The sequence below is a fragment of the Halichoerus grypus genome, chromosome 11 (assembly GCF_964656455.1).
Source record: "Halichoerus grypus chromosome 11, mHalGry1.hap1.1, whole genome shotgun sequence".
Taxonomy (NCBI): domain Eukaryota; kingdom Metazoa; phylum Chordata; class Mammalia; order Carnivora; family Phocidae; genus Halichoerus; species Halichoerus grypus.
In genome coordinates, this window is record NC_135722.1 from 9,381,051 (window position 1) to 9,407,413 (window position 26,363).

General features: G+C 55.8%; 1 protein-coding gene across 3 annotated transcripts; it reads right to left on the reverse strand.

Moving 5' to 3' along the window:
• Positions 1 to 25,051, reverse strand: INCENP (inner centromere protein). Of its 3 annotated transcripts, XM_036122251.2 has the most exons (19): positions 24,908 to 25,051; positions 21,558 to 21,708; positions 21,051 to 21,164; positions 19,323 to 20,122; positions 14,028 to 14,079; positions 13,460 to 13,514; positions 13,273 to 13,375; positions 12,066 to 12,117; positions 11,512 to 11,629; positions 11,306 to 11,440; positions 10,773 to 10,784; positions 6,522 to 6,631; positions 6,322 to 6,442; positions 6,017 to 6,139; positions 5,101 to 5,177; positions 4,826 to 4,910; positions 4,615 to 4,707; positions 3,897 to 4,047; positions 1 to 2,365 (listed from the first exon to the last, which is right to left on the reverse strand). In XM_036122251.2, exons 2-19 carry the CDS (start codon positions 21,695 to 21,697, stop codon positions 2,151 to 2,153), a joined length of 2,556 nt encoding a protein of 851 aa, XP_035978144.1. In that variant the 5' UTR covers positions 21,698 to 21,708; positions 24,908 to 25,051; the 3' UTR covers positions 1 to 2,150. The 3 variants fall into 3 exon arrangements, with proteins under 3 accessions (XP_035978144.1, XP_035978145.1, XP_077914029.1); XM_036122252.2 differs by lacking the exon at positions 10,773 to 10,784; XM_078057903.1 differs by lacking the exon at positions 10,773 to 10,784 and having other exon boundaries at positions 11,294 to 11,440.
• Positions 25,052 to 26,363: the final 1,312 nt, after the last annotated feature.

Below are 26,363 nucleotides of genomic sequence, written 5' to 3' on the forward strand. Positions count from 1 at the left end.
CAAGGTCAACACACAAAAATCAATTGTATTTCTATATATCAGCAGTGAACAACTGGGAACCAAAATTAGAAAAACAATACCATTTACAGTAACTCCAAGAAAATAAAATACTTAGCTATAAGTCCAACAAAACTTGTACAGGATCTGGATGCTGAGACTATGAAATGCTGATGGCAGAAGCCAGAGATGCAAATAAATGGAGAGATAAGTCATATGACGGTTTAGAAGACTCACCATCATATGTGAGTTCTCCCCAAACTTATCTATAGATTTAATGTAATTCCAATCAAAATCCCAGCAACATTTTTGTATAAATAAGCTCAGCCTCAAATTTAGATGGAGAGGCAAAATTGATGGAAAAGTCAAAATAATTCTGAAAAGGAAGAATAAAACTAGAGGAATCATACGAACAGATTTTTAAGATGGATACAAGATACAGTAACTTTGACGATGTGGTATTGGTAACAGGAGAGACTCACAAATCAATGGAAGAGAATACAAAGTCCAGACATTGACCCATACAAATAGGGCTAATTGATTCTTGACAAAGATGCAAAAGAAATTCAGTGGGAAACAAACAACAGTCTTTTCAACAAAATGGTCCTGGAACAACTGGACATATTGCCCCCCAAAACCAAATAAACCAAAAACAGAAACCTCACACTTTAAAAAAAACTAACTCAAAGTAGATCATAAACCTAAATGTAATATTTGTAAAACTATAAAACAGAAGAAAACATAAGGGGAAAGCTTTGAAAACTGGGGCTAGACAAAGATGACTTAGACGTGACACGAAAAAAGTACAGTCCATAAAAGAAAAAAAACTGATCAATTCTAGGTAAAGACACCCTCGCCAATGGACTCCACAGAAGTTTCTAGTCCAAGAGCATATGGAACCAATTTGAATTGTGCACCATATGTGAATGAACCATCAAATTTTTTTTTTTAATGGGTGGATTCCTCTAAACTTCAGTCTGTTGTGTGTGTTCACTATGTCCTCATTTTTCAAGCACTCTTGAATTTAGCCTTTATTTTGTCCTAAAGCAGGGGTCAGCAAACTTTCTGTAAAGGGTCACCGTATCTTCAGCTTTGTGGGCCATAAGGCCTCTGCTGCAAATACTTAACTCTGCCCTCAGCGGAGCAGCCGGAGAAAACAGGTATTTGTTACAAAAACTGACTGAGGTTTCATTTGGCCCCCGAGGCCACAATTCGCCAAGCCCTGTTCTAGGGGTGGGGCCGCAGATGAGAAGGAGCTGGCCGCTGCAGCTAAGGGACAGCCCCAGAGCCACTACGTTCTTGACACTAAGCATTTAACGAGCAGCTGCCTGGATTTGTTGGAGAAACATCTCAACTGCTTGCAAGCACCGAACCGGACGTGGTTTCAGGAGACAGCTTTCTAATCAGAGCTCCTGCTTTAGCTGCGTGCACACCTTGTCAGGTCCTTTGACCATCCGTGTGGCAAGGGCGGAGCCTGGGGGCTGAGGGACGGTCCTAGGTGGCACACCTGGGTCAAGAGCCCAGTCCTCCTGACCTCAACCCCATGTCTTTCCCACCGAACAAGCCCCCCTTTACAAACAGGGAGCTCTCCAGAAAATCAGAAAGTAGCTTCACCTGCCCCATCGTGCAAGTAACTGACCTGTGTCTTAGCACTGCTCAAGGACAGGATCAGAATCACCCACTGCATCAGCATCTTGACGTGGGACCCAGGTGACCTAGAAGTACACCCCAGGAAAAGGCAAAGACCCTTGGTCCCCCCCGCCCATCAGTGGCCTGAGACACGTGGCTGCAGGGCCAGGGTCCAGGGCATTCTGCCAAGGCCCCCCCATCTCCACAATACCCACAGCAGGCTTGAAGGAACAGACTTTATTAATCTAGCTCTCGAACGCTAGAGGCTAAAATTCTGCTGAATTATAACAATCTATTTACAGAGTGCTGTCTGCAGGCCAGGTGGGGCTGGGCTGGTTCTCCCCCAACCACCCACCGAGTGCAGCCTCCAAAAAGGCCTGGGCCACGTTCTACCTGCAGCACACAGAGGACATTTATATACACATGGCAAAGCCCCAGAGACAGAACACCAGGCAGGATGGCACCAGAGGGGCGGACAGACACACACACACAGGGGCTGAGCCTGCTGAGAAGGCCTGGAGGCCTCAGTACTTCTTCAGGCTGTAGGCCAGGCTGCTGGGGACCCTGGCGCCCAGCAGGGGCGGCGAGTTCCAGACAGCAGAGCTGGTGCGCTTGTGGTAGCGGGGCTTGCTCTTCTTGAAGATGTCCTCCAAGTCCAGTGGGAGAATGGTTCCAAAGAGCTCAAGCAGGTTCGGGGGGTGGTAGTACTGGTGGATGATGGCCTGGCTTAGCTGAGTGCCTGTGGGGGACACGGAGGGTCAGGTCACTGCCTTGGGGCTCCTCATGAGCCTCCCCATCCCCCGGCCCCTTATCAGCCTCTCCACCCCAGCATGCCCCCACCTCTGCCACACGAGCTCCTCTCTCAGAGCCCTCTTCCCTAGAAATGCTCCTCCTGACTCTTCCCACTGCCATCCTCCGGCAGCTCTGCCTGAACACGGGTCTTCAGGCGCTCGCGTAAGCCGGGCCCTGGGTGGGGCCCTCACTGCCTGGCCTCGTTATCCCAACCACCAAGGAAGCAGCTCCTTTATTCTCCCCATTATAATGGTGAGACGTGCCCAGAGGCACATGGCTAGTGACTGGGGGAGCTGGGGTCTGGAGACCAGTCTAGCTCCAGAACGTAAGCATACATTGCCGTCCTTGACTGCCATGCTCGGCTGCTTCTCTCCCCAGCCCCCAGGTCCCGTGGCGCAGGGTGCTTACCGAGGGGGCCCCTGGGCCAAGGCTGTGGGTGGCACACAGCCCTGTCAACAAGGCTTTAGGAGGACCCTGGGGGGTCAGGAGGTGGAAAATGTGCCTGCCACTTACAAACACTAACTCACTTCATCCTAAATAACCCTCCTCAGCTGGTATCGCCCCCATTTCACAGATGAGAAAACTGAGCCAGTTTAAGTAAGCTGGCGAAGGTCAACCACCATTAGGTGGCTCTGCCAGCCATCTGGCTCCTCGGCCATGCTCACCCCTGCCTGCTGCCACCTCCCAAATAACCTGATGTCAGAAGTTAGGGAAACTAAATCAGATTCTGGCTAACATGGAGTTCAAATGAGGTGACACCGAAGCAAGTTGTCTTCTGTAGAGAGCTGACCCCCGACAGGGCTCTGGGCCCTTCTCTCTGGAGAGTGAGACTGCATCCCACCCTGACCCCCAGCTCAGCACACTCTATAAAGTGCCCACTGTATGCACGGGCCCCACCCCTTTCCCAGTAGGCCCTGCGCCCTGGTCGGCGGTGGCCTGGTCACCCTCACCCACACTCCTGTTTAGACACTGGGGCTTGTAAACTCTGGGGTCAAATCCTGCTCAAGTGCCCCTGCCTTGGGCCTTCCCCAGCTGCCTGGAACCCCCAGCTCCAGCTCTTGGGGTGCTGTCTAAAATCTGTTACCACTCTTGGCACTATTCCTACCCTAAGCGGCTTATTTGGGTCCAACTCTCAGCTGGCCCATGGGGTGGGGCTCCAAGGAGGGGCCTAGAGCCCGAGCTAGAACACCCAGCACCATGCCTGCCGGCAGCCAGCCATAATTTAACTCATTTGTTGAGAACACAGGTGCCCAACACTGTCGATCTGGTCCTCAGATGAGCCCACTGGCCATAGAGTGCCCACCCCTCCCTGGGCACATCCCAAGGCCCGACGCAGGCTTGTTGGGCCAATGCTTCAATCTGCCAGCCCATGGGTACAATGGCCTCCCGACACCCACAGCTGCCGAGCCGCTACCTCTAGGTCCCAGATGTCACAAGTGAGGACCCAGGTCTCCCAGGGAACTCTGGGCCCTGCTTACCTCTGGCCCAGGTGGGGATGGGCTTCCGGGGATGGGCCTCGTCATCGGTGGAGTCATCGCTATTCAGATCCATCCCGTAGTTATCTGGGTTGATCTTGGGGGGGGCCCTGTGGCCCTGTGGCGTCATCTGATAGGAGGTACAAGCTGGAGACTGGAGAAGACAAACATGGCCGTCAGCTCCCCTTCCCCGCATTCCTGCATCTCTCACCGCTAAGGAGTGCTGGGGCTCTAGGCAGCACCCCTCATTTCATGGGGACTAAAAAGGGTTCAGGGGTTCGCTTTTTAACTTAAAAAAGTCACACCACATACATGACTGTATCTTCCTTTTTCAAGCTGAAGTGTTTTGCAAACGTTCTTTCTGGTCAGCGTGTCCCCTTTGCAACAGCCCAGGATACTCCCCTGGGAACCCCATGTAGAGGTTTATGTGTGCAAACTATAGAAAGACACCAGACTTGGGAGTTTTCCTGTAAGGGTGCCTTTCTTTCACTTTATACTCTTTAAAAAAGTTTAGTTTCTTCTTCTTGTTCTTCTTTTTTAACAACAAATTCTACTTTTAAGAGTAAGAAAACATACATACCAAAAATGGTAAAAACCGTTGGGCCCACCGCATCCTTCCTATTTCCTGTGGTCCTAGGACACGGTCCGCACCTCCAGCTACTGGGAAGGGACGAACCAGAGCCGGGGGACGGGAAGGGGGACGGGGGCGGGGGGGCCTCACCTGCGCGTCCGGGGTCGCAGTCAGGCCTTTGCTGGCGGCCGCCGCCTCCCTGGCTCTCCTCTGCTGCTCCTCGGCCAGGCGCTGCTGCTCCTCCTGGGAGTCAGCGGGGGGCGTTAGAGACCGTGCATGTGCGCGCCCCCCCCCCCCCCCCGCTCGGGCCCCCCCCAGCAGCGAGGCAGCCCCCAGGGGAGCCCCGGCCGCTCCCCTTTACCTTCTTCTTCTTCTCCTCCAGGTCCCTCTGCAGCCGCTCCTTGTGTAGCCGCAGGGCCTTCTCCCGCTCCCTCTCCTGCAGCTCCCTGCGGACCCGGCAAGGGCCTGTCAGGGCAGGAAGCCGCGCCCCGGCCCAGTCCCCGACCAGAGAAGAGCCCGTCCTTTCGCACACCCCCAGGTGAGGGGGGGGAACCGCCTCCCTTGCCCACGGCCCCAGGGAAGCGGCGGCAGGACGCCAGGACGACACGCTGGCCGGCTGGGGCGCGGGCCCCTCACCTCTCAGCCCGGAGCCGCTCCTGCTCCTCCTCCTTCTTCTTCTGCAGCAGCTCTTGGTGCCGCCGCTCTTCCTCGTCCTGGTGAACAGACAGCAAGGTCGGGGGCCTCCGGCCAGCATTGGGCTGGCAACGTGAGAGGCGGAGGCCCAGGAAGGAGCGGGGACAGCCCGGCCCGACAGCCTGCTCCCCTCCCAGCGGGGACACCGCGGGCAAAGCTCCACGAGAATCACCACGACAACTGCTTTTCATTCAGCAGCAGAACTAGGACTTAAGGGTTGACGCTGGAGCCAGACTCTCCGGCTGTGTGACCCTGGCCCAGTGGCTTAAGCTCTCTGGCCCCGGTTTCCTCACTGATAAAGCGGGAACAACAGGAATACCTACAACCTCACAAAGCTGCGGAGTTCACACAGCGGACATACTGCGAGCAGCGTCGGGCGCGGGCAAATACTAACTAAACTTCAGTTACTGGGATCTATAACCCCCTAGTGACAGATCTGTGTTCCCTACTGTCCTAAGCCTGACAGTTCCCAGGAAGAAGCAAACCCCTACTCTTCGAGGCAAAACGTTCAGCCCTCACACCAACCCTATCAAGCAGATACCTGGTACCTGAAGGAACGGACGCCCAGCCAAGTCAGGTGACCCGCTCAGGGTCACACAGCTGCCAAGCGGCAGAGCTGAGACTGGAAGTCAGGCTCCGGAGTCTATACTCTTAACCCTCGAACCGTCACCTCCACAGGACGCAGGAGGCCAGTCACTGTCACCGTCCACGTCTCCAAGGCTTTGTGGAACCTCTTCCGGGCTTGAAGCCACAAGAGCCACCAAGACCGACCCAACAGAGTGGGGTGTGCGCAGTGGCACGGCCCAGCCTTCCGCACCCTTCCCGATGCCTGAGGCCCTCGGCGCACCTGTCCTCGTACCTGTTGGAGCCGCCTGAGCCGCCGGGCCTCCTCTTCCTGCTTCCGGCGCGCCTCCACCTCCTCCATCTTCCTGGCTGCTGCCTTTTTCTTGGCTTTCTCCTCAGCCAGCCGCTCCTCCTTGGCCTGCAGAGCACACCCCTCCTCACTCAGCCCCGCAGAATGGGCCCAGAACTCTGCACCCCCTGCCCCTGCAAACCCGGCTTGTTCCCCATGGCCCAGGGGAGAGGCGCCCAGAAGCCATGGGCCCCCGAGTCTGACCTGCTTGGGGCCCACCAGGGTACAGCCCACCAGCCCGAGGCTCGCACCTTCTCAGTCTTCTCGTCGATCTGAGCAAACTTCTGCTCGATCTGCTTCTTCTTCTCCTCCTTCATCTGCTCTACCCGCTCCCGGGCCTGCAGCACCTTGCGGAGGCGCTCCTCACGCTTCCTGCGGGCACAGGGCAGTCATGGGGAGCCGAGCCGAGGCCGGGCCGGGCCGGGCCGGGGCCAGGAGCCAGAGCACTTACAGCTTCACCTCCTCCAGCCGCCGCCGCTTGTCTTCCTCTACCTTCTGCCTGCGGAGCAGCTCGGCCTCCTCCTTCCGCCGCAGGTTCTCTAGGCGCTGCCGCTCCTTCTCCTGGGGCGGGGGTGGGGGGGGGCGGGAGGGGGTGGGGGGGGTGAGCAAGGCCCTGGTGCAGTGGGGGGAGGCCCCCGGGCCCCGGCCAGACTGCTTGAGAGGCAGAGTCACCCCCAAACATGCCTCCCTCCCCAGATTGAGGCCTGGGGGTCGGGGACCGTAAGGCCTCCCAAGTGCCTTTGACTGAACCCTGCCAGGTCACAGCAGCACAAAAATCAGGCTCAAAATTGGATAAATGTTCTGATTAGAACTATGTTAAAGTGCACTTGGGAAGAGATGGAAGGATGAGACCGGGAAGGGAGAGACAGCTGTAGAAGTTGGGGTTAATGTTCTACACAGGGGGTGGTGGGTACATAAGTGTTCATCTATTAGATCTAACCATTAGATTAGAACCATGCTCTGTTTATACTATGTGTACACACACACACACACACACACACTCTTTCGTGTTTCTCAATATTTAAAAAAAAATGAAATACGGCCAAGTGCTAACACAGATTACCACAAGCTGGGGAGATACATTAAGGATGGCGTATTTTCCAAACTCCCTCTGATACAGGTACATGACGATTTTTACAACTTTTTTAAAGTACTAGTTGGTTGTTCAGCAGATCAATGCTGGGCCCCTCCTCCTCCACATGCCCAGAAGGCCCAGAGGCATAGCATGGACAACCAGAGGGCATAGGTGGGGGCTCCGAGCCCTCCCTGGCCAAGGACAAGACTGGTACTTGCCCCCTGATGGCTAAGGGCATGGACCAGAGCTGCCCCCTCTATCCCCCTCTCCTGGCTCCCATCAGACTCTCACCTCTGGGCTCGGCCACCCATAGGCCCCTCTCCCTGCATGAGTGACTATCCATTTCCCCTTGGCCTCTGACCTTGACTGCAGATTTCCCACCTAGAAATCTGGCCCCAAGGTAATATAACCCTAAAGATGCAGAGAAGGGTTTCTCCTGGTTGAGGGTAGACACACTCCACGCAGCCTCTCGCACTGAATGTGCCTATAAAACCCGACTGCACGGAGCAGCTATGTGAGGCCTATGTGAGCAGGCAGAGGGGGAAGATCACGCTTTGAAGCATCACTGAACTGCAGGAAGTTTACCATTATTTTTCCTCTAGTCTAAACTCAATGAGGTCTGAAACCCCAAAGGGACCTGTGGGGTGCACACAGAATCTGGGAAAGGCCCTCTCGTTCTGACTCAGGGAGTGGAAAGGGGACGTCTAATGCTCAGAGTATGCAGAAACCCCGATTCTGGGTGTCCTCTTCTTCCTCCTCTCATGCCCCAGGCCACAAGGAGCCCTGTGGCAGTGGGAACAGCGGCAGTTACAGGAACGTGCAGAGTCAAAACTCTGAGGGGGGAGAAGCTTCCCCTCCACACAGCAGAGCTGTGATCCCAGAAGGTTGTGACAAGGCTTTTGGTCTTCTCTGTGTACCCCACACCAGGTGACCCTGGATGCGGCCATGGAAGCACACAGCAGAGCAGGGTAACTAAAGCCCCAGCTTCCTGGCTGGAGGACGGAGAGGGGGAACCCCAAAGAAGGGAAATGTACAGGATGGAGGGAGAAAACAACACCGTAAGGTTGTCTGTGAATGCCAAGGTGCAGCGCGGGCTGCAGATGCACAGATCTGACCCTAAATATTACACCACAAACTTCGGAGAATTAAACTCACAGACCACCTGCCAGATCCTATCCTGCCCACCGACCAGCACACCCAGGACAGATCCAAAGAGCACGGCAGAGGCTTTGAAATCTGAACATCGGAACCACACCCCACAGAAGGCAGGGTGGCACCTGCAGCCTGAACCAAACCCGGTGGGTCGCTGGCAGAGCAGAATACCAACATTCTCTATAAGATTTAAACACGCAGCCCCCTAACGTGATATTCAAAATGGCCAGGATATAATCCAGTTCCTGAGCACACAAAGAACCAGGAAAATCTCAGCTCCCAGGTGAAGGCAATCAGCAGCCACCAACACCAAGATGACAGACGTTAGACTTATCTGACAAAGACGTCACAGCTGTTATCATAAAAATGTTCCGACAGTAATCACATTAAGACAATTGGCAAAAAAGAAAATCTCAGCAAAGAGGAGATCTAGAAAAGAGCAAATTGGAAATTTTAGAGCTCAAAATATAGTAACAGAGATAAAAAAATTCAGGGCCTAGGTCCAAGAGCAGAATGGGAAAGACAGGCAGATGTCAGTAAACATGAATATAAGTCAATAAAATGTATCTGATCCAAACAGACAGAAAAAGCTACTGAAGAGAAATGAACAGAGTCTGAAGGACTTCCAGACACGCAGGAAGGCCCACTGCTGGCAGGGGGTCGTCACCACCCACGGTGGAGAGGAAAGAACGCAACACTGAAACAGAATTTCTTAGCAATAGTGTTTACTCCACATTTGCTAAAAGGCGTAACTCTGCAGGTTCAAGAAGGTCACCCAAGCAGAAGTCGATTCCCACCCCCCGCCCTTCGGTGAGGAAAGCACCCGTGGCACCTGGAGCGCCCACCACCCTCTCTTCCTGCCCCAAGTGCCGACCAGACTCCTGCTTCCCATAGGGCTCAGCAAAACCGGTTTTAGTCCCGGAGTTTGAGTGCTAAAATTTCCCAACCCAGGTCAGGGAAACTATCCTGAGCGTTGTGAATTTTATAGAAGAAAGCAAGAGTTGTCCGAGTCATAGAATCCATGTGCGCCCTCTGCCCCCAAGCCTCCGAGGTGGGCTGGGTTGTCCCTGCTCCCCAGAGGCCACCATCGGGGCCAAGGCAGCAGGTGAGAAAACCAAAAGCTTGCTGGGCTCCTTCTGCCTCCAGGGGCCTCAACTGAGCAGTCTCTCTGCCTTTTACTAAAAACCACTTCATACCAAGCCCTGTGCTGGGTGCTTGGAACACAGGACTCTGGCTCATCCATTTCTATGAAGCGACCTCGATCTCCTTTTGTGGCCAAAGGAAACTCAGCCGAAGGTTAGGCAACTAGTCCAAGGCCCCGAGGTCCCTGTGACCCACTTAGGCCCCCTGTCTCCTGAGAACTGGCCCACCACCCCCAGATGCCCGGTGAGGGATCTGGGCTCCCCAGAGCAGGAAAGGGCAGCTCTCTGGACCTCTCGGTCATCCCCCCGAGGCCTGTCAGGTTCCAGGCCGTCCGTGTGGGCCACGGGAGTTCTCTGTAGGAGGAGCAAGTCCAAGTCTGGCTCACTGCCGTGGGCCCAGGTGCCCAGCAGGGGCCTGGCACACAAGTAGGTGAGGAAGGCCACACAGCCTGCGTGCCTGTGCAATGGAAGGCATGCCGTCGCCTCGTTCAACGAGGGGACCAGCCTCCTTGCAGGACAGGCAAGTTCAGGGCCCACCTGTCTAGCTGCTGGGAAGCCCCGTGACCCGCCAAGCCCCAGGCCCTCAGCCAGAGGCAGAAGCCCTCCTAGTAGGAGGCCCTACAAAGCGCCAGTGGGAACAAAGGAGGCCCCAGGAAGCCAAGACCCCAGGCTGAGCCGATCCCGGCTATCTGGGGCTCCTTCCTCAGGGCCCAAGGCCCGGCTCAGCTCTGAGGTACCTGAGAAGAGAACAGCTTCGGGCGGCCTTCTCTTCAGAGGCCGCTGTTGACGGTTGCAGTGCTACGCCCACAAGACCCAGCCTTCAGCCCCGGTGTCCCCCCACTGCCCCGCCCCTCACGGCAGTAGCTCCCGTCTGCGACCTGCTTGAGCTCAGTGGTCTGGGGATCAGAGACAACTTCTCTGTTCTCTTCGCAGCGCCCCCCCCACAACCCCCGGACCCTGTGTGGGAGGAGCCCAGTGCTGGGGAGCGGGGAGGGAGGTGTTGTGGGGAAATTCAAGCTGTGGCCCCGTAAACGGCCGCAGGCCGCACCCCCTCTGCCTCCTCAGCCTTCAGGAGGCTCTGAGATCAACGCTCGTCCTCCAGGGAGCAGAGGCAAGGGCAGAGAGGGCAGGCCCTGCAGGGGGAGGACGCCCGGAAGGGCTGGGCGTCTCCAGGCGGTCACCCAGCGCCTCGGGCTCCCCCACCCCCTCGGCCGCACCCCTCCACTTCCCATGTTAGTGCTTCTACGGGCGCTGGTGGGTTTGCAGGAGCAGGGCTAAGCAAGTGAGTGCGAGGGGCAGCTAGGCTACCGGGGCAGGAAAAGGCTTTACTTACAACGAAGCTGCACTGTGGGGGAGAGGAGACAAGGAAAGAGCCAGGAGTTACTGCCAGGCTGGGGGACGCCCTGAAAGCAGGCCACCCTCCTGGCCATGCTAGCTTCAGCTTGGGGCCCCGCAGCCTCTCATCAGCGCTCCCCCCCCACCTCCTCCCATCTTACCAGCCCCCATCCCCAGCGAGCACAGCGTCCACGTGTGTCCCTCACCCTAACTACTCAAGGCCCCGCAGGGGGCGTGGGGACAGACGTCACGGCAGCGGCCAGCTACGCCATTTCTCCTGCTTCCCAGCTCAGCGCCCGAGGCCCAGGAGTCACGCTGAGCCGGCCGAGCCTCTAAGCCGCAGTGCGGAGGCCCAAGGAGCCAGGACAGTCCTCAAATGCTGAGGCAGCCCGGGGCCACAGAGGATGGAGCTGGCCCTTCACCAGGGCCAGGTCGCAGCTGCCTTGGCCTAGATCCACGCTACTCCCAGCAGCCGAGGGGACAGGCAGGACGGCTCTAGCCAAGCTTGGCCAGGGGTACGGGCTCCCTCACCTTAGGGTCCACGCGCAGGGGAGTGTTGCGCTTGATGAAGGATTTCATGACACTGCTGCGGGACGCCGAGGTCGGGGTCATGAGCATCTGGTTCCTCTGCACGGTGTGCAGGAAGGTCCGGAGGGGCCGCACCACCTGTGGACGAGGACCACGGTAAGGACTCAGGCGCGGGGCAGGGCACCGAGGGACGGCAGATGCCCACTCACCTTGCTGGCCGGACAGGGCGGGGAAGGGGTCTTGCTCCTGGGGGCCTGCAGCTCCTCCTCCTCCAGCTGCTGCCCCTCGTCCAGCTCACTCACGGCCTGCCTGTAGCTGCGCTTCCTCCTGCCGCAGCGGGGCGAAAGCCGTCACAGGGCTGAGCCCAGGGCCCGCCCCGGGGCCCCAGCCCCGCCCCATAAAAGGTCACCCGATGAACAGAAGTGGGCGCAGCAGAGGGTTCCAGACTAAAAAGCACTGGTGAGGTGGGGTCTCCCTGACCACCCCTCTGCTGCCCAGAGAAGGGAAGTGACCTGTCCTAGGTCACACAGCCAGGAGGATGCAGAGGACGGGGTCTAGGATCTGGTCACCCACTCCCAGACCAGGTTTGTCTCATTGCAGTGAACCAGCTCCTTCAGTCAGCCAGAGTACTAGGGCCCACCCCTGTCGAGAGGAAGCGGAGGCCCCCGACCACATGCCCACCCTCCCCGAAAAAGGACTCAAGGTTCAGGCCCCTCTGGGCCCCTCACAAGAGTTGCCTGCACGGCCCTGCCCAGATGCAAACCTGACACTCTGGGGTGGCTCCCTGGGGCCATCTGCTTGGTCAGTCTTGGGCTCTGTGAAGACAGCGATTTTGGTGAGGCGGCAGGGACAGCTTGGAGGGGCCAGCCACCCCACCCCCCCCCCACTCCCAGCAGCAGCCGTGGCAGGGGCAAGGCTCCCTTCCTGGCAGACCCCAGGGTGGTCAGTGGCAGAAGCCATCAGCCTCAGCACCGACTGGCCTTGAGAAATCTGGGGACATCTGGAGCCTAGCATGCTATGCCCAGCCCGTGGACCCCTCACCCCCATGCCTGGAGCCTGTGACAAGAACGGCAGGACAATGCTACTGAGGTGACCCCAACCATGGCTCGTCCACCTCTTAACACTGAGACCCAGGGGGGTGAGTACCTTTCAGGAGCAGAAGCCTATGGAAACTGCAAACTCTAACAGACCCTTCACCCAGCTTCGAAACCCCACTCCTCCAGGCCTATCAGCTGGGGCCGGCATGATAGGAGGAGGGAAGGGCTCCCATGCAGGGTCCCCACGTGGGGTGTGGGGTCAGGACATTTTGTTTCACTGCTCAGGGAAAGCACCAATCTCCCCCTCCCGTTTAACACTCTCCTCCAAAGGGACCTCGCAGCTCGCCCGTGGGCTACGGGGCTGGCGTGGCCCTTGTCCCTGACCCCCTTTGAACATGAAGCGGGGAAGCCATGTTCAAAGACCTCACGGCTATCGTGCTCTTCCCGCTGAGAAGACATGAGCCAGGCCCTGGGACGCCCCCGGCAGCCAGGGGGGAGCCAGAGCGCATAGCTCTCCTGTCCTCTTCACGCAGGGAGACCCACAAAGGTGAGAAGTGAGCCGGTGGCAGAGACATAACAAGGCCAGGTGCTCACACCCCAGCGCAGAGCTCCTCCCACTGCCCCCAGGAGAGGGGCTCAAGTCTCTGACCTGGCACATTCGCAGTCAATGCCCCAATTCAGGCCCCCCGCCCTCCCCCAGCTTCACACACCGACCAGCCATGACCATTCACATGGTGCTCGGCAGCAGCTCCAGCCGAAAGCTGGGCGATGAACCCTGCGATCCCAAAGGGGATCGACCACCCCTGGGTGTCATTTACCTCTGGCCAACAGCCCAGGATACGGGCTTCCCTCTCCCCAGACAGGAAGTCAGGCCAAGGCCACCAAGGCCAGCAGGGCCCTGGTCTCTGTCCACGGCCGGGCAGAAAGACTCACCTTGCTGCCCTTCAGAGGGCGTTTCCTGGCCACCAGCCACAGGCCGCGAGCCAGGTGTGCTAATGGTGATCTTGGTGGCACTGCGGGGCACGTTCTTGGGGACCTGGGGGGAGGAACCAAGGCTCTGGGGTCTCACCCGGGACTCCCAGGCCCTTGAGACCTCCTCTCCCTGGCCCGCTCGCCTTACCTCTGGCTCAGCCGCCTCCACAGGCTCAGCCTTCTCGCTGGGCTTCTGCTCAGGGCTGAAAGCGGACCAAGAGGCATGTGGGACCCGTTCAGCCGGCCTGAGTCCTCCTCACAGGAGCCCCTCCCCCACCCATCAGACGCCCTGGCCTGGATCACAAACCCACAGTGCCAGGCAGGCCAGGACAGCAGCCAGAGCCAGGGGCCTGATTCGGGATGTCAGCCCTTTCCCGGCTGCACCCCAACCCCGCATGCCCCAATGAGCCACTGTCTCTTGTCTCTGGTGAGGCCGGCTCTCGATTCACCGAAGGGCCAGCAGGCCCGGTGGATTTGACGACCCATGGAGCCCACACCCCAGGGTAAGCCTTAGAAGACTCACGGCCAGGCCAGGGCTGACACCTGTGTTATCTGCTGCCTGGTTAGAATGGGGTGAGGCTGCAGCGGTTGGCGGTCCCAACCAGGAGGGAAAGCTCGGGTACAGGAAATGCTTCCAGGCCTGGGGCTCACCTGCACAGAATCCATGTGCCCTGCCCAGCCCTGGAAAGGTCCCCAAGTCCTGGAACTGAACTCACCCAACTTTCTGGGGCACCTCCACATTCAGGAGCCTCTCCAGGTAACTGTGACCTGCGGGAAAAACAAACGAACGAATGATGCCTCAGAAACTGGCCAGGTGCCGCTCCAAAAGGCCCAGGTGCTGGTTGGGGCTTGGCCACTCTTCACCTGCAGCCAGACCCTCTCCACCTCAGAGACCTCCCTTCACTAGACCCAGGCCCTCTCCACCCCAGAGACCCTTCTCACTAACCACAGACCCTCTCCACCTGAGACCCCTCCCTTCACTAGACCCAGGCCCTCTCCACCCCAGAGACCCCTCCCTTCACTGGGTGGAGAGGCCCTGAGTACATTCTCTCTGCTCCTAGCACCCTCAGTAGAGCTGTTGGTTTTACATCTCCCACTACTCCCTAGCTGGCAACCTGCCCATCTGAGGGCACGTCTTGGCTCCTTCACCGGGCTGGGAGTGTCTTGGGAATGTCTAATTCCAGGCCCCCAACATGCAGCATGGGGCCCAACACAAAGCAGCTTATTCATTCAACAATTATTCTTTGAGGGCCTACTATGTACCAGGCCCTGGGGACCCAATGGTGAGCAAAACAGACAAAGCCACAATCTGGTCTATATAACCGTCAAATAATCGTGTGAGAGACATGTGGTATGTGTGATGACAGGAAAGAGCAGAGGATTTTGAAAGACCGTAAGGCGGACAGGAACTGAGCTGGTCTAGAGGCTGAAACGTGAAGGACAAGAAGGTCACAAAGGGGCAGGGTTGGCAGGGAGAAGGATGTCCGGGCCAGTGGTTCCCAGAGCATACTCTCAGACTCCTGGAAGTCAAGTGCCCAAGATCCTTCCAGGTGGGATCTGTGGAGTCCTGTTTCGATGGCAACACAAAAACATAATTTTCCCTTTTCGCTGTGCTGGGATTTGCCCTGAAAGTTCAAAAGCAACGCCAGGTGAGACGGCTGGAGGCTGAGTGCCAGACGGAGGTCGTGAAGCCCACTGTACGCCACGCTCAGCACAGACATGTCCAGTTTCACTTAAGAATGTCCTCGATGAAGGAGTAAAAACTATGAATTTTACCAAATCTAAACTTAAGTACGTATCTTCCAAATCCTCTGTATGGGAGGGTGGGAAGTCTGCGCAGCGCCCTCCGCTGCACACCCATGTCTCTGGAAAGCGCCCATGTTTGAGTACCCAGCTCAACTAGCCACTCTTTCTCATGGAACTATTTTTAATTGAAAAGGCAACTGGCAAACCATGGCTATTCAATCTTGGATAGCTGGCAGACGTTTTCTTAAAAAATGAAGTGAGTCTGTCACTTAACATAAAACAATAAATAATATTTGTTGCCAATAGTTAAAAAAATGAGGCCCCCCAAAAGAGACCAAAAACAGAATTTTGAAAAATATGTACACACTACCATGAGCTTCATAGCTTCCCAATACCTAAAGATTCTTCTGATGAGATCAGAAGACAAATGTGCTCCTTTTAAAAAAACAGATGATGAAGGGTGTCGACATCTGGAAGACACACATAACTCAGTAACATAGTACTTTCCAAATGATCAACGCACGAGGCTACAAAATCACACATGGCTAAAAGTTCCATTCACAGTGACAGACAGACCAAGGTGGGATCAAGGATGGTTTCCGATTCCACACTGCACTGAGCCTCTAAGAAGCCACGCACAGATTATCTGAAAAAAAAAAAAAATGAGTGTGCGCAATTATCTGGGAAGTCTTTTAAAGTACTCCTCTCTTTTCCAACTACGTATCTGTGTGAGGCCAACTTTTCTTCATATGCTTTAACCCAAACAACATAAGGTAACAGATGGAGTACAGAATCCAGCTGCCTTCCTTAGAGTCACACATTCAAAAGATCTGCAAGATGTAGAAGTGTGCCAGTCTCCTCATTACAGTTTTGTTTTGGAAAAGAGTTGTTTATTTTATTCAAAAAAAAAACAAAAACAAAAAGCTAACATTAATAAGTAATGGGCTTGGTTTTTTTATATCAAAGTATTAAATAATATTCTTAATCTTTAATATCACAGTAATTAATTTGACTACAGAGAATAAAATATTAAATAAAATGAAACATTTTAAATCCCTCAGTTTTAGTTTCTAATACAGTAACTATCAATGGACAGAACCCTCATAAGCTGAAGCTCTTTGGGGTCCTCCATAATTTTTAAGACTGGAAGCAGGTGCTTAGACCGAAAGTTGAGAGCTGCTGGTCTAGGCAGAAGGAACAGCACCTGCGAAGGCTGTGAGGCAGGAAAGGGCAGGCTTTTCTGAGGTGAAGCTGAGAGGCAGCCGGGGTAAGGCCAGGCAGTGCCCATGGGCGAAGGGAAGGCGGGAAGAAGAACAAAGGGCTGGAGCAGCAAACTGAAGCACAGAGAGAAAAGCAGCAGGACGCTGCTTCCGGGGGTGTAGCGGGGCCTGGGGCAGAGCCCGCTTGCAGTCACGGGTGGGGCCTGCTCCCACCTGCGGGGGGCCAGTAGCCAGAGTGGCTCCCCTCGTCTCCCATCCCAGCTCAGTCGGTGCTCGCTGGGGGAGCAGAGGGATGAGGAGAGGCCACGTGACAGCACAACTCTTCCACCAGCACAAGGACTCCTCTGGAATGTTAAGGGCCATCTCCACGCCATTCGGGCCTCAGGCCTGGTGTGGTGGCAGGGAGATGGCGACAGTCCTGGCAGAGGGACGGATGGGCTGTTCCCCAATGGAGAGGTGGCTGAGGGACCCCAAGGAGGAGCCTGGCCCAAAGAGCAGGACCCTCCAGACACCCCGAAGCAGCTTCCGCCTAACCACGTCAGAGCCCACTTGCCTGCCAACTGCTGTGCATTTCTTTGCCCAATGGCTCCCTCTGGCCAACGTGCACCAGGCCAGGAGCGCAGGGGATGAATGCCCCCCGCCCGGCAGCCCCTTGCCTCAGTGCTCCACCTGACTTCCAGGGGCCCCCCCGAAGCACCAGGCCCCTTCACTGGCAGGCCTTCCCTGTGTCACTTCCCCACGACCCCGCTGCAGGTGTTTCCTGCACCTCCAAAATTAACAAGTTGCCCTCAAATCCTGACATCAAGGCTGCTTCTGGGGAAACCCAAACTAAGACACCCTCCCCGCCCCTCCCCCCCACTCCAAGTTGCCTGGCCAGCCAGGCCCCAGAGCCTGGGCGTCAGAAAGGCCTCCAGGAAGCCTCTCTCCCTCACTGTTCCATACCCTTGCAGCCCAATTCAGTTCAGGGTAAGCCTGGCCACACCCAGACTGAGCTTCAGGAACACAGGCCTTGGGTCTTATGGTTTAAGACTGACTGAGCTGGTACCCTACCCTAGCATTAAGATGGGGTCCACATTCAAGGCAGGTGTTACCACCATTTAACGGATGGGAAAACTGAGGTCCTGAGAAGGGTGTGCCCAAGGTCACCAAGGCTCCATGTTTTACTCTCTCCCTCCTTTCCCTCTTCCTTCCACCTCAAGGTGGACGAGCCCTGCGCTCAGAGCGAGACAGACTCGTCTGGAGTCTCTCCCCTACCCTCCCTCTGGAGCTCCAGGCTCACCTGCTCCATCAGACCCCTTCCAAGGGTCAGAGTCAAGCCTGAGGGAACCATCAAGGCAAGTCAGACATATCTCAGCCATTCTGAGAATCCAAAAATGGACAGTGTGCCAGGCGCCCGGACTGCATGTCCTTAGGCCCCATGACCCGGAGCAAGTCCTGCCCAAGTCCTTCCCCAGGTGGGGAAGAGACCTGGCAAGGTGAGGTGCCTTTACCTGCCAGACTGAACCCCATTCCGGGGCTCTCCACAAGGCCTCCTCAGCAAGCAGCCCGCCATCCCAGAAAGGCTGAAACATGGGGCTCAAGACCGTTTCCCAATTTTATAGATTTGGTGGCCACCATAAGCTTCAAGTTCCTCCTCTATAAAGTAGGGGAATTCTAAGAGTGTTGGTGCAAGGGCCAAATGAGAACCTAGTGTTTCATATATCTGGAAGCGCCAGGCAGAAGCTGACCCCAATCTTAAGACACGTTCACTTAAAACCTGGCCCTTCTTCTCCATCAGTCCACTGCTTCGCCGTCCTCTGGCTGGACCCTGGCAGCAGCCTCTTTCCTGGTCTCCCTGCCTCCTTCGCTCCCTTCCTTTTGGCCATTTTTCACACAGTGCCAGAGACCTTTCAACAACCATCAAGGGACCACACCCTCCGCATCAGTGGGGTCAAGCCCAAGCCCCTTGTGTGGCATATGAGCCCAAGACACCCCATTACTTGCCATGTTATTCCTCTGGGTCTTCATTCAGGCCGTTCCCTCTGTTAGGGATACCTTTCCCCACATTCTTTCCCCGGGCATCCTTCAAATCCCTCCCATCTCAGACCCCACCTCCTCCAGGCAGCCAGCCCTGATTCTTACAGCTGCCTATCCTCCTCTGTAGCTCGTAACAGACAGCTGCTCCCACCGAAACAAAGGTCCCCTGAGCTGGGACCAGATGATGATAAAAATGGCTAATGTCAGAGGCACCTGAGTGGTGCAGTCGGGTAAGGTTAAGCCGACTCTTGGTTTCGGCTCAGGTCGGGACGTGCCCCGCGTTGGGCTCCAGACTCAGCACAGAATCTGCTGAAGACTCTCTCTCCTTCTCTCTCAGCCCCTCCCCACTGCGCACACTCTCTCTCAAATAAATAAATAAATCTTAAAATAAAAACATGGCTAACGTTAACAGGTGAGGCCCACGAAGAAGTCTCTGTAACCTGCTCAAGGTCACAGGGCCGGTAAATGGCTGAGTCCTCTGTCCCTCTAGAACGCGCCTACCGCGGTGAGCATCCCCATCTCTCCCCCTCAGTATCTCCGGACCAGCAGTTGCGCTCCCAGGAGGCGGCCTACAAACGTGGTCAGTCCACGTGAGCCTCTGTGGGAAGAAAGTGGAACACGCTGGCCCTGGGTAAAAGATCTGGGTTTGAGCCTCAACATGGTCATTACTCACAGGGACACTGGCCAACCTCCCCGGACCTCAGTTTCCTCATTTGTAAAGTAAGAGGGTTGGACTAGATTTGCGCTCTCTAGTATGGCAGCCACTAGTTTAAATCTAAATTAGGTAAAATGTAATAAAACTAAAAATTCAGCTCCTCAACTAGCCGCTTTCTGAGGGCTCAACAGCCACACGGGGCTGGCGGTGGCTACGGTCGGGCACAGCACCGACAGGGAACGTTCGCACCGCTGTGGAAAGTTCTCGGGACAGCTCCTTGCTCGATGGCTCCCCAGAGCTCCTCTGGCTGAGGCGGAGGGCCAAGGACCCTCCACGGTGCCCCCACCTGCTGCTCAGCCCCACCCCCGACTCACAGATGATGCGGGCGGAGGCAGCCGGCTCGACAGAGGCTTTCTTGCCAATCCTTCTGCTTGACCTGCGGACAGGTTTCTCCTGTTTGGCCACCAGGGAGTACTTCTGGGCCAGCGAGGGCTGGTGGCCAGGGGAGGACGGCGCGATCAGGCTGCGCCGCACTGACTGCGGGTCCACGCGGGTCCCCGTGGGCGTGGAGCAGTTATCCGGCAGGATGGGAGCCAGCACCCGCTCCTGCCATGGGGACGCCGGAGAGCCCGACAGGTCCTGCGGGCCTGGGGAAGCCTGCGCGATCCTGAGCTTGGAGGCCGACCGGCTTGCTCCGACCCCTTGGCTCTTGGGGTCCTGGGGTGTGGCCGTCAAGGAGCTCACGGTAACAGATTCCAGTCTCCCAGCCTCTGGCTTCTTGGGGGTTGATTGCTCCTCCGATATCGAGATGCTGTGGGAGGCGGGAGCTGTGGCTGGAGGGGACGGAGCCAGAGAGGGAGCCTGGGCGGACTCGAGCCGGCCGAGCTGCTGCTCGGCACTCTGGCGCTCGCTGACGCTGATCTTCACCACGGGCACCAGCTGGCCTTCGGCCAGGCTGTTTTCAGGCTTCGTGGTCAGTGCTGTGGGGGACTCAGGGCTGGATGAAGGGGCAGCGAACGCCACGGTGGCCGCCGCAGCTGCGGCCGCAGCGCGGGTCATCCGCCGCAGGACAGAGCCGTTCTCCCCCACCACCGTGGCCAGCTTCTCCACCTTGTCCTTGCTGCGCAGGTGCCGGGAGCTCAGCTGGCTGCTCCGGGTTTTTCTGCGGGACAACCTGCCGGAGGCAGCGGAGCAGAAGCTGAGACAACCCAACAAGGCAAGGGGCACCCCAAAATCAAGCAGGGGCACCAATCTTCCCAGGAGCCACTAGCTTGCATGGAGGATGAATCAGAGGGCTTGGAGGTGGAAGACCAAGGCTCTAGTCCAGGCTTGGCCAACGCCCAGCCGAGACCCCTGGCTGCTCCTCTCTGAGCCTCAGCCTCCTTACCTAGAAAGTGGGATAACGCCAGACCTCACAGAACTGTTGGGAAGATTAAATTCATACAAGCCTCCCGCTGACTGAGATCACACTGCACCAAGCATCTTGCTGGAGGCTCTGTCCATGCTGTCGCTTAATCCACAAGATGGCCCTGAGAGGCAGGGACCATCCTCCTCACCTTAGAGCAAACTGAGGCTCAAAGGTGGAAAATTAACCCAAGGACACCCAGCCGAGAAGGGGCAGAGCTAGGGTGTGTGAGCTAGGGACTACCTGACCCCAAGACCCAGCCTCTTTCCCCCCAGTCCTCTGCAACCCACGGTCATTTTCATGGGCATTATCAAACGCAGCAACAGGGGGAGCCCTGGTCCATACCTCTGGTTCCTTTCACCCAAGCAGTAGGTTGGATTCTCTTTCTTCTCCCACGTCTGGAAACCCTTCCCATTCTCCAAGGCCCAGAACACACACACACACACACACACACACACACACACACACACAAACACGCGCGCACGTACGCGACACATACACACTCTGCACTCCATGGTCTTGGGGTCTTGGGTCATGCTTTATTTCCCTGGGACATCTTACCCCTCAGCACGGCCCACATGGTATCCACCACTACTCCTGCTAAGCCTCTGCTCCCCATGAACACCTGCGAATCATCATCTCCTGGCGGGCACCAAGCCTCCACAGAGCCCATCTGCCCAGCTGACCCTCCTCCCACCTTTTCCGGATGGGGTCTCTGTTTTCATCCTGAACATGAGAAACCCGTCTCTTCTTCCGTCGGTTCTTCTGAGAAGGTGTTTTGGGCATCAGCTCAGGCTCCTTGCTGAATTCTCTGTTTGGTACAAGGAGAGTGATGTTCGAAGCTGCCCCCCCGAAACGCCAGCCCACTCCCCCGACCCAGCTGGCCCCACCCCTCTCCTGGCAGTGACAGGTCAAGCTGGGATGACCCGCACCAAGCTCTTGTAGGCCATGTGCAAGGCCCCCGCCAGGCATTCAAGGCTTCCTCCCAGAGACACAGAGCAGAGCAAGGCTACCAGGCAAGCCTCTGCAGCCCCATCCTGAGGGTCAGCTCAGCACCACCTCCCCTTCTTCCCGGTATCCTAGGGCAGCCCCCAGCACAGCGGGCACTCTGGAGGAACCCCCGGCAGCCTATCTGGCGGGTCAGGTAGGGATGGAGGCTGCTGTGCCCCAAGGCACCTCCTGCCAACATGCTCCCCGCCTTTACCTGGTGAACATGCGCTCGGCCTCCTCTTCGATCTCTTCGAGCCACACCAAGTCTTTATTGTCCACATTGCAGATAAACTCCATGAGCTTCTGGTCACACAGCTCCAGCAGGTGAATGGGCCCTGGGGCTGTCGACCCCATGGTGGCTCTGTCTGGTGAAAGCAGACGAGGGGCACAAGGGTTCAGGCTTAGGGGCTGGACCTCCTCCAGGGGAAGAGCCCGCTAGGGCACAGCGCCCATGCCCAGCCACAACGGCCCAGTGCCTGAATCAGAGCCCCTTCCTGCTCACAACCACCCCCACAGGTGCAAAGTCCCAAACGCCAATCCACTAACCTCATTTTTGCAAAAAGAAGGGCCCACCCTTCTTGCTCTTCAAACGCCTTCCCAATCGACCCCCCTACCCACAGCCCACTGTCCCCTTAAGTCCACACTTCCCAGCCAATTCTGGTAGCAACAGTCCTTACAAATGGCCTTTTCTGGGGCTTCAAACGACAAGACATGGCCAACCGCTTTCCTGGATCAGCACAGGACCCCTCTCTACCTGCCCAGTCACAGGCCTGTGGGCTCTCCTCTTACTACCTGTGGGTGAGCAAGGACTAGACACACCCACCCCGAGCTACACACAAGTTGACCCCTGGCATCAGGCCAAAGAACATCAGCTCCAACTGCTTCTTCAAAAGGCCAGTGAACAGACAGTTCTGCATTCCAAAGGAGTTGGTAAAAAAGTAGGGGTTCAGAGACATGCTCCTCTCCGAAGAGCCCCCTACCACCTTCTCCCTTAAACTGAAATGCCCTAGAAGTGGAGGAGAGAGCATGAGAGGAGTGGATAAGCAATGTCTTATTTTTAAGAAAATACAAAAAATACAAAACCAATGTCTCTTTATTTCTAAAATAACCCAGCAACTCAGGTATCCTCCTTAAGGCTCAGTTATAAAATCATCATCAAAGCCCCAGGCCAGGAAGAAGTGTTCATTAGGGTCACAGCAGGAGCTCAGTAAATATCCCTACAGGGGAATGAATGAGTGATGGACATCAGCCATCATAACAGACTGCGTGTCTCATGCCATCGCAGTGACCCACCACCCTGATCTACACCCCTAAAATCAAGAACCATGCAGAGCTCAGCCTCCCACCGAAGATGGAAGCTCCTGGTTGGGGACGCCTGGGTGGCACAGTAGGTTAAGCGGCCAGCTCTTGGTTTCGGCTTGGGTCATGAGCTGAAGGTCGCAGAATCGAGCCTCACGTCAGGCTCTGCGCTCAGCTGGGAATCTGCTTGAGTTTCTCTCTCCCTCTGCCCCTCCCCCCGTGCACGCTCTCGCGCTCTCTCTCTCTCTAAAATAAATAAATCTTTAAAAAAAAAGATGGAAGCTCCTGGAAGGAGGGGCTCAGTCACTGATCCCTCGACACCTTATAGAGCTTAACACCAGGTCCTGTTGCACCTTCACAAGACTTCCTGAGGCCTAATTTCCAGGCCTCTGTTCCTCAAGCAAGATCTGCCCTCTATCTGGAAACTTCCTATTTGTACCTGGATCTCAGCAATTTAGGAAGGACCTGACCACCACCACGATCCCATCCATCGATTTCAATTCTCTGCATGGCACTTGGGTAACTGTGTATCTGTTGACTTACTGCCTGTCATTGCCCACTAAACATTTGCTCCCTCGGGGCAAGCCCTTGTCTGTCTTGCTTGCAGAGGAGAAAGCCCAGAGCCTGGCACAGCGCCTGGCATAAAGGGAATACTTATTGACTGAATTAATTCATCTGTCGGTTCTACACCTAGAAATAAACATCCTACAGGTACTTCTCCCCCTAGACACACACATAGGGACACCATTCTACACAGGTTAGGGCACGCCATACACACATCCCTCCTAGATGCCAGGAACAGCACTAATCAGGGTAGGGCCAGTTGGGCAGGACAGCAGAAGCTCTGGGCAGAGACAGCTCTGAAGCCAGCCAATCACAGCCATGGCCTCTGCTGTCCTCCCTCCCCACAGACCCTCTGTCCCAGAGCTCAGCCCTGGCAAAGTGTGGGACCCCAGTTCCAGGCCAGGAAAGAGAAAATTGTTTAAGGAAGCCAAAACCAAAACAAAAAAGCTCTTCACTGAAGAGCTAAAGCAAGCAACAATTTACTATATTTTTTTGTGTGTTTTTTAAGTATTTGTTCAAAATACAGTTGGTGAGAGCTTCTTTCACGAAGTGCAAAAAAAAAAAAAGTGTTTATTTAGGCTTCTTCCTTGGAAAAGTTTTTGTTGTTGTTGTTGTTGTTTTAGAGACCTCAGCTTGGCTATTTAAGAAGGGTCACTGTAAGTTAGAACAGAGGTGACTCTGAGAAAGAAAGGATCAGTGTTATCACAGAGGCTCCGGGAAAGAACAGCAAAAAAAAATCTCTTCTGCGGGTCTAAGAACCTGTGTGCACAAACCCAGGGCACCCAACATCCCACCAAGGGAGAAGAGAGCTCACCTTCCTCTCCCAGTACCTCCCTCACACCACCCACCAGACCAGAGGCCCCACCGGCCTCCTTTGCGATGCCTGTTTTTTGAGGTGTAGGAAGTGGGGCACTTAACCGTCTACCACACCTCAGTGAAGGACGGTCGCGATCATAAATAGCTGCTCTCGCTTACTGAGGCCTGCCTCGATGCTCAGGTGGAGCATCGTTCCATTTAACACTCACCAGGATCTCAAGGATACCCGTGTGCAAATGAGGAAACCAAGGCAAAGAGAAGTCAAGTCAAAGTCACCCAGCAAGTCAGGGGTGGGGCCTGGATTTAAACTGTGCTCGTAACCACAAGCTATGCCGCAGGCTCGACTTCAGTCTCTGAAAGGTGGGCGCCAAGTTTTGGTTCTGGGCACCCGCAGGGAAGGTCACGGCGGCGGGATGGAATTGAACCGCTGACTGAGAAAGTCCTTGGGGAGGGACAAAATGAGGGGCAGCGCTGGCCTCCGGAAATGGTCAATTTAAAACGTTGCTAGCTGGTGGGGGAGGTGTTGAGCAAGGGCTAACTGTACAGAAATGCCATCCGGCATTATCCCGGGTTGCTGTGCGCTTCATGCACGTCCAGGTCAACAAAGGGTCTCCTAGCACAAAACAGGGTGCTAGGCACCCGACCCGGGGGGGGGGCCGGGGAGGGGATTATTATTCTTTCGGAATCTGGTGACCTAGGGGGAGGATAAGGAGTCATCTCAGGCCCCAGGACCAAGGCAGGTCACCTCGCCACTTGGAAGAGGTGGTCCGTCCATTTCCAGGCCGCGGGGCGAAGCGGGGGGGTGTCACGCCCCGGGTCTGGAGTTGGCGGGAGGGTACAGAATCGCCACCACCCCCAACCCCTCCGGCCGCCCCGCGCACTCACTCGACTGCACCGCGTCTCCTAAATGCTGCTCCGATCCAAGTCCAGCGGCCTCCCTGGCAGAGCCCCCGGCCGGCCCAAACCCTCGGCTCCGGGTCTCCAGGGCTCACGGGTTCGGAGAAGCAATGGGGCGGTGCAGCGCGGCGAAACCTCCGAAATTTCAAAACTGAAGATTCGACCAATCCCCGGCGAGTTTGTCTGGACGCTACAAGACTCTAGACCAATCAGGTAAGAGAAAGCGCCAGCCCGGCCACCTATTAGCTACGTGGGTTGGCAATCTGCGGGACTAAGAGGAGGGGAAACTTTAACCTGCTCAGCTTCCGGGAGCGGCGGCAGGCGGCCGAGGGAGGAAGTCGCGCTGGGTGAGGAATGCGCGCGCAGGGCCTCTTACGCCGGAACTGCAAGCCCCAGCATGCACTGCGAAGCCCCGCGGGGCGGGGAGGCGTGCGGGGGGCCTCTGCGGGGTCAAACCTCAGAACCGCGCTTATCGCTGGAGCTTTACGCTTTGCGGTTTCTTAGTCTAGCTTTCTTCTCGATACTGGATGACATCCATCTGCCCTCTGCCGTTTTTTGAGAATTAAAAAGCAAATTCTTTGCAAATCGCGCCAGACTTTGTGTTTCTCCAGAGCCCTCTGTCATCTCTTGCGGGGCAGCAGCCTGGATCCTACCTATACTGGCCCCCGAGTGTTTCTTTGGAACAGGGTTCTCAACCCCGGATACTTTTGCCCCACCCCCCATTTGGCAATATACAATTATGCTTTCTTGGGGGCCGGGTGGCGGTGAGGGTCGTGGTGCCACGGCATCTGCTGGGAGACGCTAGCCACGCTGTTAAACACCGTATAATGCGTGGGACAGATCCCGCACCCATTCCCCACAAAAAAGCTATCCAGCCCCACCCAAATGGCAGTATCACCACCGTTGAGAAAGTGCTTTAGTCAGTCACTTTACTCTGTGAGTCAGGGTTGCCGTTACCTGTAAAAGAAAGCAATTAAATCTGGAAGAGGTATTCATACACCAATGTTCATTGCTGCAGCATTATTCATAATAGCCAAGAGGTGGAGGCAATCTAAATGTTTATTAACTGCTGACTGGATAAAGAAAATGTGGTATAGGCATACACTGGGATATTATTCAGCCTTGAAGGAAAAAAATGCTGTCCTCTGCTACAACATGGGTGAATCTTAAGGACATTGTGCCAAGTGAAATGAGCCAGTCACAAAAAGACCAATACTTCATGATTTTGCTTATAAGAGGTATCTAAAGCAGTCAAACTCTTAGACACGGAAAGTAGAGTGGTGGTTGCCAGGGGCTGGGGGAGAGGAGGGAAAAGGGGCGTTATTCAATATAGTTTCTGTTTTGCAAGATGGAAAAGTTTTAGGAATCTGTTGCACAACCATGTGCTTATAGTTAACAATGTGCTTATAGTTACTATACTGTAATGTCCATTTAAAAATGGTTA

What these genes read in the sequence shown, in the direction of transcription:
- INCENP (XM_036122251.2), bottom strand. Translation starts at nt 21,697, where the DNA reads ATGGGGTCGACAGCCCCAGGGCCCATTCACCTGCTGGAGCTGTGTGAC. An exon ending in TCGACGAGAAGACTGAGAAG is followed by an intron (nt 6,140 to 6,321) that starts GTGCGAGCCTCG and finishes TGTGCTCTGCAG; the next exon opens with GCCAAGGAGGAGCGGCTGGC. An exon ending in GAGCGGCTCCGGGCTGAGAG is followed by an intron (nt 4,911 to 5,100) that starts GTGAGGGGCCCG and finishes CCGGGTCCGCAG; the next exon opens with GGAGCTGCAGGAGAGGGAGC.